This window comes from Pleurodeles waltl, chromosome 8 (assembly GCF_031143425.1).
Source record: "Pleurodeles waltl isolate 20211129_DDA chromosome 8, aPleWal1.hap1.20221129, whole genome shotgun sequence".
NCBI classification, from domain to species: domain Eukaryota; kingdom Metazoa; phylum Chordata; class Amphibia; order Caudata; family Salamandridae; genus Pleurodeles; species Pleurodeles waltl.
In genome coordinates, this window is record NC_090447.1 from 320,556,974 (window position 1) to 320,569,925 (window position 12,952).

A 12,952-nucleotide genomic window follows, 5' to 3' on the forward strand; every position below is an offset into this window, starting at 1 on the left:
AAAATGTTTTAATTTTGTTTTTCCGACTGGGCACATGTTTTCCAGTCACAAGCCTTCTGTTTTCAAGGCACTAGACGTTAAAAAGAACAAAACAGTATGTCAAACACGTCGGAAGCAGCGGACAGGCACTGATTAAGTTGAATCCATCAGTGCTTGGTCCCTGCTCCACAAAGAGGAATGGAAATGATGGCCCTCATTACAACCCTGGTGGTAAATCCCACTTTCCACCGTGCTGAAGACCACCAACATACCGTTGCGGCGGTGGAAATCCGCTACAGGTATTATGACCCACAGCTCAGAATCTGCCACTATACAGACACCCACACAAGTCTGCCACACCAAAGGTAAGTGATAAACTGGTGATGCCAAAACCCACACCGTCACGCCAACAAGAATACGCCCACACTATCACGACCCACGAATCAACGCAGTGGTCTTTCAACCACGGTAATCCATTGGCGGTACACACCGCCACGCTCAAAATACACACACACTTACAAAACACAACTACATTGGATAATGCGAAATGCACACACCTGATACACAAACACACACCACACCCACACACCCAATACAATACAAAGCACACATCCACATTACTCACAAACCCTTACAACTAAAAATTTGAAAGAAGGCCAGAGAGAGAGATTAGCTAACACAACACCAGCATCCACAGACACACAACACCATCACTTATACAACATTCACACGCCTCAAACAACACAAACCAACACATCCACTCACACATCACAACAGACAGCACCTCACACATCACCCACACCACATCATGGCACCTCAAAGACACCCCAGATTTTCTGAGGAGGAGCTAAGGGTCATGGTGGAGGAAATCATCCGGGTAGAGCCACAGCTATTCGGATCATAGGTGCAGCAGACATCCACTGCAAGGAAGATGGAGCTATGGCGGAGAATTGTCGACAGGGTCAACGCAGTGGGGCAACATCCAAGAACACGGGATGACATCAGGAAGAGGTGGAATGACCTACGGGGGAAGGTACGTTCTGTGGTATCCAGACACCAGATTGCTGTACAGAGAACTGGCGGTGGACCCCCACCTCCTCCCTCACAACTAACAACATGGGAGGAGCAAGTCTTGGCAATAATGCATCTGGAGGGCCTCGCAGGAGTAGTAGTAGGACTGGACTCTGGTAAGGCAAATCTTTACTACTATATTGCCCCAAACCCACCTGCTTGCCATCACATACTCCCACTCTTACCTTCACCACCCTAACTCCCACACCTCACATACACCCCACCATAACAACCCACTCATTCCAATGCCAAGCCCTGCATGCCCCACCAATGCATGGACAATCACCTAGCCCACCAAATAACAACTCTCACTAAGGCCAATCTACCATGGCAATAGCAACCATGGAGGGCAACATACCCATGCACAAGATGACACATGCAGAACCCATAACACTGCATTTACATCACCACAGGTCCCCAACATGTCACCGGAGAGGAGGTGCCAGCAACATCCAGTCCCCCCACAGAAGAGGCCCACGGTGATGACAGCAGCTCTGCACGCCTGGATCAGGATGACCAACCTGGCCCATCAGGGACCTCCGGACAGTCGGTTACCCAGCCACAATCCCATACCACCACAGTCTCCCCCCTCAGAAAACACCAGCACAGCATCCACCCAGCAGGCCCATACCTCTGTCCCCAGGACACGTCAATCAACAGTGTGTCCACCACTACAGGGCCAACCCTACACCCATATACCAACATCTACTGGGTGGGGACCGGGGCTCACCTACTAGCAACACCCTGTGCCTCTGGAGTTGAGCCATCACATATGGGATGCTGCTATTCCTCAGGATAAAGGCATCATGCACAGACCGAATCTGTCCCGCTCCAAAGCAATCAGACCCAGGATACTTTGCATTCACATAGGAGATGTTCTGGTCCGCAAGGCACACTCATGGAGTGAAAGCTCTTTTGATTTCTGAACACCTGTTCACCTTTCCTTTGGGGGTTGGGGGGTAGAGGACAAAAGCAATATATGTACCATCACTTGCTCCAATGATGTTGTGGATATGTCCCATTGCATAGAAGTAAGCCTTCACTGTGGCCAAATCCTCCACCAGGGGGAACACAATGTAGCTGTGCATGTGTTTAATCAGGGCAGACAACACTCTGGTCAGCACTACTGAGAACATTGGCTGAGTCATCCCTGATGCCATGGCCACTGTTGTTTGGAAGGAACCACTTGCCAGGAAATGGAGCACTGACAGGACCTGCACAAGAAGGGGTATCCCGGTGGGCTGACGGATAGCTGAGATCAGGTCTGGCTCAAATTGGGCACACTGCTCTTGGATTGTGGCCCTATCAAGTCTGTAGGTGAGAATAATGTGCCTGTCCTCCATGGTTGCCAAGTCCACCAGGGGGATCTCTTCATCTCCTAATCATCCTCAGCGGTTGTAATCTGCAGGGCAAAACGGTGACCAGCTGGTCATTTTCAAACATATCCACAGAGTAAAATGCATTGCATGTTGTGACATAAACAGTATGTTTACGTGTAGTCCCAAATGTGCTTACGTCTGCTGTGAAACAGTTATGTGCCATGGCCTGCCCCCCTCCTGAAATAGCGGACGACTGTCCTGTGTGGAGGGACAGGTGGAAATGAGGTAATTCCACTGATGTTGTGCGCCGTTGCGGGAGGCGGTCGAGAACCGCCGTGCAACTCCTCATTGGTTATTTCTTTGGGCCCTATGGAGTATAGTAGCCAATGGTGATGTACGCCGGCGGTAACTGTACACACCGCCGCAGACGTGACTGTCATATTCTATCTGTTCACTCACTTGCTACCTGACCTTCAACAGGAGAGGGCCTACACTGCAAGTGCTGCTGTGACCTGTGTCTGGAAGCGACCATGGCTCGAGTCTCTGGGGACAGGGCCCCAGCCTTCACTTCGGAGGAGTTGGAGAGACTGATGGATGGGGTCCTACCCCAGTACCGATTGCTTTAAAGCCTCCAGACCAACAGGTGAGTACACTGTGCGTACGATGCATGGCGCATGAATACATGCAGTGCTGTGTGTAACGGCCTCGTGTAAGGGGGGGGCTGGTTGAGGGGTCCTGGGCAGAGTGCTGCATGTATGGTGGTCAATGTATGTGCGTAAGGGGTTGGGAGGGATATGGTGGGCCATGGGTGTAGCAGGCCAGACAGTATGACTGTTACCTTTTTTCTATGCTTATTTGTCTGCAGGCCAGCGCCCATCAGAAAAAAGGGTATATGGCGTTCCATTGCCAAGGATGTGCGGACCCTGGGGGTCTACGACGGGCGGAGCACCCACTGTCCCAAACGGTGGGAGGACCTGAGACGATGGGCAAGGAAGACGCCGAAGGCCTGGCTGGGATGGCCTCCCAATGAGGATGGGGTGCCCGTCGAAACCTGACCCCCTGATGTTCCACAAACAGGCAGTGGCCTATCCGGAGTTGGATGGGCGCTTGAGGGCATCACAGCAGCCACAAGGGGGAGAGTACAGTTTCCAAATCGGCAAATTGTGCGTGGTGGGGTGTTATCTGGGTGGGGGATGTGGGCCTATGGGTGCCCCTAGACCAGGTCGAACATTGCAGGGTAGGTTCTATGTTGGGCAGGGTCAGTTGCACTCCACCCCCAGACATGCTAGTGGGCATCTACTACTGGGCAGGGTTCTGTGGGTCTCAGGTATGCTGCTATTGGTGTTAGGCATTATTCTCCATGGCCTGTTGACTAGCATTGTGACTGGTAGTGCATTGCCTAGTGCATAGAGCTGTTCCCTGTGTGTTGTGTACGCCAACGGTGGTGTTGTTGCTGACATTGACCAAGTGTATTTTCTGTCTCTTCCCCCTCTTTTTGTTTTGTCACTCTGTATCTTCTGTCTCTTCCCCCTCTTTTTGTTTTGTCACCCTGTCCTTATGTGCATTAGCATCATCTGGCGGAGGAGCAGAGGCACTGGCGACAGAGGGAGCTGCATCCCACAGGGCCCATGAGGCTGAATCCACCGACGGTGAGGGCACCAGTAGGACGGAGGGCGAGGGGAGCACCACAGCGGAGTCTGGAGGGGACAGTTCTGACAGTGATACCTCCTCCAATGGAAGCTCCCTGGTGGTGTCGGACACCTGTGCCCACCCCAACTACAGGTACAGCCATCACCCCCTGTACCAGCACCACCCTCCCAGCAGCCCCTCAGCGTGTTTCCTGTGCCCGCTCACCCAGGAGGGTGGGCATCTCCTTCAGCCCAGGCACCTCAGGGACTGCCCCAGTGAGCCCTGCTGCCCTGAGTGAGGAGTCTATTGACCTCCTGCGATCCATCTCTGTTGGGCAGTCAACCATAGTGAATGCCATCCTGTAGCAAACAAATGCATTCCTGGAGGGAATTCACTCTGGCGTGGCGGCCCAGCAGAGATCATTCTAGGCTCTGGCCTCTTCCCTGATGGCAGCCATAGTCCCTGTCTCTAGCCTTCAACCTCCAACTTCCTCTACCCAGTCCCATTCCCCTCAACTCCAGCCTATCCCAAGCACACCATCAGACCAGCATGCAACGAACACAACACACAGGAGTGGCTCAGGCAAACACAAGCACCACACATCATCACACAGGCACTCACACAAACACCATCCAGAATCAGACATGCCAACATCCACTGCCTCCCCTGTGTCCCACTCCTCCTCCTCCTTGTCCACCTCCCTCCCACTTGCATCTCCACTCACACCTGCATGCACTACATCCTCATCCACTACCTCCATCACCATCACGCCTATCACTACACACCCCTCACTGGCAGACACCACCCCCACATCCATGCACATGTCCCCTGTGTCCTCTCCCACTGTGTCTGTGCCCCCTCCTCCCAAGGTACACAAACACAAGCACTCAGACACCCAACAGCCATCCACCTCACAACAGCATCCAGCCCATGCACCCAAACACAGCAGACAGACACCTCCATCCACCACTCCCTCTTCCTCCACTCCCAAACCTTCACCCTCTTTCCACCCCAGTTTCCCTAAAAAGCTTTTCCTCTCCACCCTTGACCTCTTTCCTGCCCCTTAGCCCCCCATCCTTCACTTCGGGCCAAGGTGGGCAGAACCCAGGCCGGCACCTCAGCCACCCAGTCCACGACCACTGTAGTTCTGGCAGCTACTGCAGGTGTGAGCGGCTCCAAGGAGACACCCATCAGCACTGGCAGTGTGCCTGCACCAGCTGCCAAGGGCAAGGCCAAGAAACAACCACCAGCTGCCAAGGGCAAGAAGGGACCAACAGCTGCAAAGACCAAGGAGGCACCACCAGCTGCCAAGGTCAAGGATGCACCACCAGCTGCCAAGGCCAATGATGCACCATCAGCTGCCAAGGGCAAGGATGCAACACCAGCTGCCAAGGGTAAGAAGGTACTAACAGCTGCCAAGGGCAAGGGCAAAGGGCCTGTCCCTGCAGGCAGGAGGGACAGGAGGCCTGGTGCAGTGACAGGATCTGAGCCCCACCACCAACCATGCCGCTTTAGCCAACCAAGGCTACAGGGGAACGGCTGGAGCATCCCCCCACCACTGGCAGCACTGCCACCAGCACCGCCACCAGCACTGCCTCCAGCACCACTGGCAGCAGCAGTAGCCCCAGTGGGCAGCTGTCCGAGGCTGCAGGGGAAGGGCTTAAGCCTCCCCCCACCACTGGCAGCACCACCCGCAGCACCGCCACCAGCACCACTGGCAGCAGCCCCAGTGGGCAGCCGTCCGAGGCTGGAGGGGAAGGGCTGGAGCCTCCCCCCACCACTGGCAGAACCGACACTGTACAGCCGTCGCCGGCGGCGGATGGACTGTAGTCCTGCCTCCATGGAGTGTCATGCATCCTGCCCACAGCAAATCTCGTGGATCTGACACCCAGGTGAGAGACTGTGGCTTTGCAATCCCCAGGACCAAGCAGTGGGCAAACCACCCACTAGAGAGACTGTGGCCTTGCACTCCCCAGGACCAAGCAGTGGGCAAACCACCCACTTGAGAGACTCTGGCCTTGCACTCCCCAGGACCAAGCAGTGGGCAAACCACCCACTTGAGAGACTGTGGCTTTGCACTCCCCAGGCCATCGCGAGGGCGTGTAGCCCCCTCCAGGAGCAGTGGCTTTGTACTATCTTCTGGCTGAGGTGCCCCTCTTCCCCTTCCCCCTGAGGTGCCTGTGTATTTTCAACTTGATGCCCCAGCAGTGTTCTCTCCGTATTGAGGCAGGAGTCAAGTGGGGCCTTGGCCAATGTGATATGGCCCTGTGGCCCACAGACATTATGGACTGGGCGGTGTCCCTTCATTTGTATATCTGTAAATACTGTTTTAATTTTTGAGGACTTATTTCTAGTATTTTATATTATTACACTCACTTTCTTAAAATAATTTTTTCCTTGCATTATGTTTCAGTGGTGGGGTGTGAATATGTAATGTTGCATCTGGTGGTGTATATGTTGTTGGGGGTGGGGTGTTGCTTGTGTATGTCACTCTCTTTTTCCTGCCCCCTCCCCTGTGTGCTAGGCTGCAGTACTCACCGTGGTCGTCATCGCCCGCGTTGGTATTCCTGGTGTAGGAGGAGGTAGACCAGCATGGGGAACACCTGCAGTTCGGGCTCCATTGCGTCGTGGTTCTTCCTTGAGCCTCCAGAGGTGAGTCCTTTGCCTTCTGTGTACTGTTTCCACAGTGCTTTTGATGGCACTGGTACTGCCCCAGAAAAGGTGGCAGATTGGTGTCTCATAATACAGTGGGCGGAACCTTGTCTTCCGCCTGGCTATTGGCGGTTACCGCTGTGGTGCTTGTTAGTACCGCTGTTGCGGTCGGTGTGTTAAAGTGGTTGTCTGTGTTGGCGGTTTCCGCCGTGGTCATAATTCAATTTTTTTACCGCCGGTCTGTTGGCGGTATTACCGCCGCTTTATCACCGACCGCCAGGTTTGTAACGACGGCCAAAGAACCCCAAATTTCTTCAAATGTCTCTAGCTGACCATTTAACCTCCATATCACTCATTCATCGGGGGCAATAAATCGATCCAATTATGAAAGAACTGCCTTGGGTACACACCTTTGCAAAAACACGGCAACCCTTCTGGCCACCTTAGAGAGATCGTATGTGGTAAAGTTTTAAGGAATAGTGTAGACACTCCACATGTTCTGTGCAGCCTCTTGGAGGGTTCTGGTTGATTCACTGAGTTATCAGAGCCTGAAGTTGCTATCAAAGGTCCCACCCAGTCACGTCGTTGTTTTCCCATTTTTTTATGAAGTAGAACTATGTCTGTTTTTGTTCGAGCCCAAATACGTCAAGATCGTGTTCCTTTTAACATAGGTATTGAAAGCACTAACACTGAGGGTGCATAACACTGAAAGCACACTAACGGTGGTGTAAATGTAAAATAAAGTCTCCATAAAAAGGGTATTTTGTGTCTCACACAGAGTAGGTATTGTGAGGTAAGGTTTCTTGCAACCGTAGGAATGGACTAAAAATATTGATAAGGAAGTTCTGTGGAATGCAATCACCTGAACCTTTACAGGGGTGAGCGACTTCCAAAACCATTTACACAAATGAGACAGAGGACCTATTGTCTTGTAGTTCTTGCATAAGGGTGTTTACTGTTACTGAAGCCAACGCGGAAGGGGCTGGGCAATACCTGCACCCCCATAGACGTGGGTAGGTACAGGACTGCACAGCCCTCGAGCGGTAAATGTCTTGCCACAGACATGGTAAGCATAGAACAGTTTGCCACTTCTCCCACAAGTGTTTGGCTTTCCAGATAGTGAAGGCCTAGGGATCTCAGTGATCGGTCTCAGATCTGCAAACATCCCTTTCCCTGGTCAGGGGCCGATTTTTTTACTTTGCCAGGTTGGCATAGTGATCACCAAATGTGGTGCATGAAATAGAGAATAAGGTTCTCAGCAGCAGTCTTGGACAGACCACACTCTAGGAAACGGCCATCATTCTCTTCTCGGGGCCAAGCTCTGCCCTCAGGAAAGTACAAGTTCTAAAGCTGTACTACCCATTCTCCCATCACCCAAGCCAAATCAGAGATATTAAATTCTCTAAGTAAAGTACTGCACACATATACTATTAGGTTCATCTTTGTCACCTGGATCATTCCACAGATGTCCATGTCCTCTGGCGCAGTTGTAATTATAAAACTACACCCTATTATCATTTCTGATATGTACAGATGTATCATCTCTAGACAGAAGAGAGAAAATGGAAATTGCCAAGATTTCTAAATAGCTGAACCACATTTACCAATTAATGAGGAAGAGATTCATGTGCCTGTATCCTGTCCACACATATATCATGGTGCTAGGTAACAGAGAGGGCAAGATGATCAAGATCCAAGAGCCAGTTTCAGGGAGAAAGGTTCAATCCTGGCAGAGGAAATAAGGAATTACTGAATGATATTCAACTTAGATCTACTCTTCTTCACTTCCAATGAACACAGTGTGTTAAAAACAACCAACTAAAGCTACTCATGAGTCCAGTGTTGGTACACCTGAATTACGTGAAGGTGATTAACATTGATCTTCCCAAAAAGCTCATTGACAGACGGCAAGTGAAAAGTCTAGCAGCCTGACTACTGCTCAACTCAATAAAATATAGGCATAACCTTTCCCTCTTACTTAAAGCCCTCCATGGGTTCATGTTGAGTGACGGTTTAAACCTAAATATCCCCTGCACCATTCATCAAGCATTAGATAAAAGTTCTTTGGATATCTGAAGAAACTAGACTATCAATCAACTGAGATTTGCATGGCAAAACATGCCTACAGATCCCTTGGACTTTAGGAAGGTGCTATACCTAAAGACATTCCAGTATGTTCTTAATTCCACTCCTATGAACTCCTATGAAAATGTGTGAACATAACAAGTATTAAATAAACCTTTGACTGATAACTGAGATATTGAGATAAAGTCACAAATTAAAGCTAGATAGGTACCTGAACTCTCTACGGTGGACAAAAGCAACGTACAATCCGCAGCACATGGTTGGCACCACTCACCATGTATCTTACATCTGCCGATCCTCCAACCAGAGACACCCATAGTGCTGTCTCAGTTCTCACCTAAGCCTAACTGATATCAGTAAACTGTCTCCTGCTGCTACACTAACCCCTAGCTGGGCATAGTTATATTTCACCCATGCATATCTACCACCATAACTGACTGACGTGGACTCAAAGAGATGTTTGATTCAGTAAAAAAAAATCAAATAAATAAAGAAACAAACATGAAATCATCTTACCTGCAATTGCCTTGTGTTTACTGACAAGGTCTTACAAATTAGAAGTTGTCCAATGAGCCCAGAGGCGATATCTCTTGTCATGTCAACAGCACTATAATATGGCCTTGTCACGCACTGTGCATCATTTTGTGTTGGCACATCAGTGTCATGAATATACCACTCATAGGTAAATGTTTCTCCTGGCTTTACTGCATGGCTCTGTGAGCTATTGTCTGAAAGAATGAAAAACAGTTGGCAGAAATTAAGCTACAGAAACTATGACAATTGAGCCATTGTAAAAAACAATATTGTGTTTTTAAATCTACACAGGAGCCTTCAGTGTGCTGGAACAGGGCCCGGGGCAAAAATGCCAAAGGACTCCCCATCACACCCCCTCCTTCCTGACGCACACAAGCACAAAGCTGAACGCACAAAACAAATACCGCTCCATTTTCACCTAGTGCAAATCACATGCATCTCCTTCACATCTCCTTCATTCCTACAACTGTGGTAATCCAAGGAAGTAATACCACGAAGGGTTAAAGCAATGCTGAAAATCATGTTTTTACCTGGTAAAGTATTTCTTCCCGGTTCTCAGTTCTGGGGCACAGAATGGGCAAATGTGATGCTACCACTCCGTTCCCCCAATTTAAAACTCATAATCTGGCAGATTTCCTATACACAAATCTCACCACGTTGGGCCTGATTTACATAGTACAAGTTACTTACCTTCGGTAACGATATATCTGGTAGAGATATATTCTAGGTGCAGATTCCTTACCTTAGAATGTTTCCCTAGGCATCAGAATGGATATGGAGATTTTTTCTTCAAGCAATATCCATGCGCGTCTGTAGGTGGCTTCGGTCGACTCTGCAGGTGTAGTTGGCATCGTAGTCGCCGTGATGACGTCTGGAATAGTACATAGATGCTGCCTCAGCGCAGTGATGTCAGTTTCTTTTTACAACTTTCCACGCCAAAGCGCAGGGCCGTGAAGAATACTGAGATTGGTGTGCCAGAGCTAAGGCCCTCAATGGGGAAGCCCTATCCCTAGAAATCAGTTCGCAAGCGGGGAGGATGGGTGGGTGGGTAAGAAATCTGCAACTAGAATATGTCTCTACCAGATATATCATTACCAAATGTAAGTAACTTGTACATCTGATAGAGACTTCTAGTTGCAGATTCCTTACCTTAGAATAGATACCCAAGCAGTGCCATCCTCAGCGGTGGGCTGCGAACCAAAATCATACTAGAAAGTCCTGCTGGACCGAACGACCAAAGTAGCTGTCCCAACGGACCTGACAGTCCAGGCAGTAATGTTTAGTAAACATGTGCAAGGATGCCTATGTAGCTGCCTGGCAGATATCCAGGACAGGAACTCTGTGTGCTAACGCAGTGGAAGCAGCAGTGGCTCTGGTGGAATGAGCGCACAAGCCCTCAGGGGCTTGCTTCTTGGCCAAAGCATGGCACATCTTGATGCAAAGAAGTACCCATCAACAGATGGTACTTTTTTGCACTCCCTTTCTTTGCACCTACATATCCAACAAAGAGTTGATCGCCCAACCCCGAAATCTTTAGTACGATGGAGATAAAACGCCAATACTCTTTTTGGGTCCAGACGGTGAGTCTGTCCTCATCATGAGAAGGATGTGGAGGTGCGTAAAAAGTATGCAAGGTGATGGACTGGCCTACATGAAAAGGTGTAACAACCTTGGAAAGGAAGGAAGGAAGCCTTAGTGGGTAGCACCACTTTGTCAAGGTGCACAGACAAGTATGGGGTCTTTGAAGAAAGACGCTGAAGCCCACTTACTCTGCAAGCAGAAGTGATGGCAACAAGAAAAACAGTCTTGAAAGTAAGGAGCCGTAATGGACAATTGTGCATCAGATCGAAGGGAGTACACATTAAGAAAGTAAGCACAAGTTTGAAGTCCCACTGAGAAATTATAAATGGAGTGGGAGGAAATAAGTGGGTGAAACCCTTAAGGAATCAGCTGACAATGGAACACTTAAACAGTGAAGGCTCATCAGGCAACTTAAGAAAGGGCGAAACAGCCGATAAACAACCTTTAAGGGTGCCCAAAGCAGAGCCCTGCTGGGCCAAAGAGAGATTGAGCAAAATAATCTCAGAAAGAGAAGCAGAGAGGGGGTCAACAGATATGTTGGTACACCATATCACATATTTATGCCAACAACAGGCATTTACATTTTTGTTGGAGGGACGCCTGGTTGCCAAGATAAAGTCACAGACTTCGGGTGGTAGGTCTAAAACCGTCAACTGCCACCCCTCAATCTCCACGCATGAAGGCGGAGATTGGACAGGTTCAGGTGGAGAACCGTCCCCTTCTGCTGCGACAGAATATCCTCCCGAAGAGGCAGTCTGAGTGGAGGATTGGTGGCCATGCTCAATAACTCTGGATACCATACTCTCTGTGCCCAGAATGGAGCCACCAAGATAACTTGGGCCCGGTTGTTCCTGATCTTCTTGAGAACTCTGGGCAGAAGTGGTATAGGTGGAAAAGCATAAAGGGAGCCGGAGTTCCACTCGAGACGAAAAGCATCGCCAAGTGAGTGCCACCCTAGAAACTCCAACGTGCAAAACAGCTGACATTGCACATTCTCTGCGGAGGCGAACAGATCTAACCAGGGCTCTCCCCACTGCTGAAAGAGACCTTGTGCCACCTCCGGATGGAGATGCCATTCGTGATTGGCTATGCATCGACGGCTGAGTTTGCCTACTCTGTCGTTCAGAGAGCCTGCCAGATGTTGAACCACCAGGGTAATGTCCTTATGTGCCAGCCATGTCCAGAGGCGTACTGCCTCCTGACAAAGGGTCCAGGACTCTACTCCGCCCTGTTTGTTGCAGTACTACATGGTGGTAGTGTTGTACGTGAACACTTGTACTACTTTTGCTTTGAGAGAGGGAAGAAATGCAAGCCTGATTGCCCCTAGCTCCAAAAGATTGATATGGAGCCCTGACTCCGCCGGAGACCAGAGGCCTCTGATCTCCGCCTCTCCCATGTGGCTGCCACATCCCAGAAGTGATGCATCCAGGAAGGGAGAGGGATCTGCCATTGACCGAATGCGGATTTGAAAGCCACCACTACAGGTCTTTTGCAGTTCCCTCCGAGATCTGGACCATGTCGGAGAGATTTCACTGATACTGCGCCCACTGGAACTTCAAGTCCCACTGCAGATCCCACATATGTCATCTGGAATGTGTCACTAGCGGGGTGCAGGAGGCCATGAGGCCCAGCAACTTCACAGTCAGTTTCACCAAAACCCAAGACAGAGGCTGAGAGATCAGAATCATAGCCTGAATATCTTGGACTCGCTTTTTGGGAGGATAGGCCTGAAACTTCACTGTGTCCAGAACAGCTCAGATGAAAGGGAGCGTCTGAGAGGGAGTCAGGTGTGACCAGCATGTTTATAGTGAACCCCAGAATGTGCAGGAGGTTCGTAGTAATCTGAAGGTGGGAGACAACTTTCTGGGGCGAGTCTGCCTTCAACAGTCAGTCATCGAGGTAGGGGAAGACTGAAACCCCCAACCTGCGCAGATGAGCTGAAACCACTGCCATCACTTTTGTGAACACCCGAAGGGCGCTGATAAGGCCGAAGGAGAGCACGGTAAATTGAAAGTGCTCGTGACCTACCACAAATCGTAGGTAACGTCTGTAGGCAGGCAGGATGGGACTATGGAAATAAGTGTCCTGCAAATCCAACGCTA

At 50.1% G+C, this 12,952-nt stretch overlaps 1 protein-coding gene across 1 annotated transcript in view; it reads right to left on the reverse strand.

The window, feature by feature from the left end:
* Positions 1-12,952, reverse strand: part of F5 (coagulation factor V) — a 728,300-nt gene that overhangs the window by 447,189 nt on the left and 268,159 nt on the right. Inside the window, exon 10 of the mRNA XM_069204171.1 lies at positions 9,252-9,463. Coding sequence (XP_069060272.1) covers positions 9,252-9,463 — 212 coding nt within the window. The remainder of the gene's footprint in view (positions 1-9,251; positions 9,464-12,952) is intronic.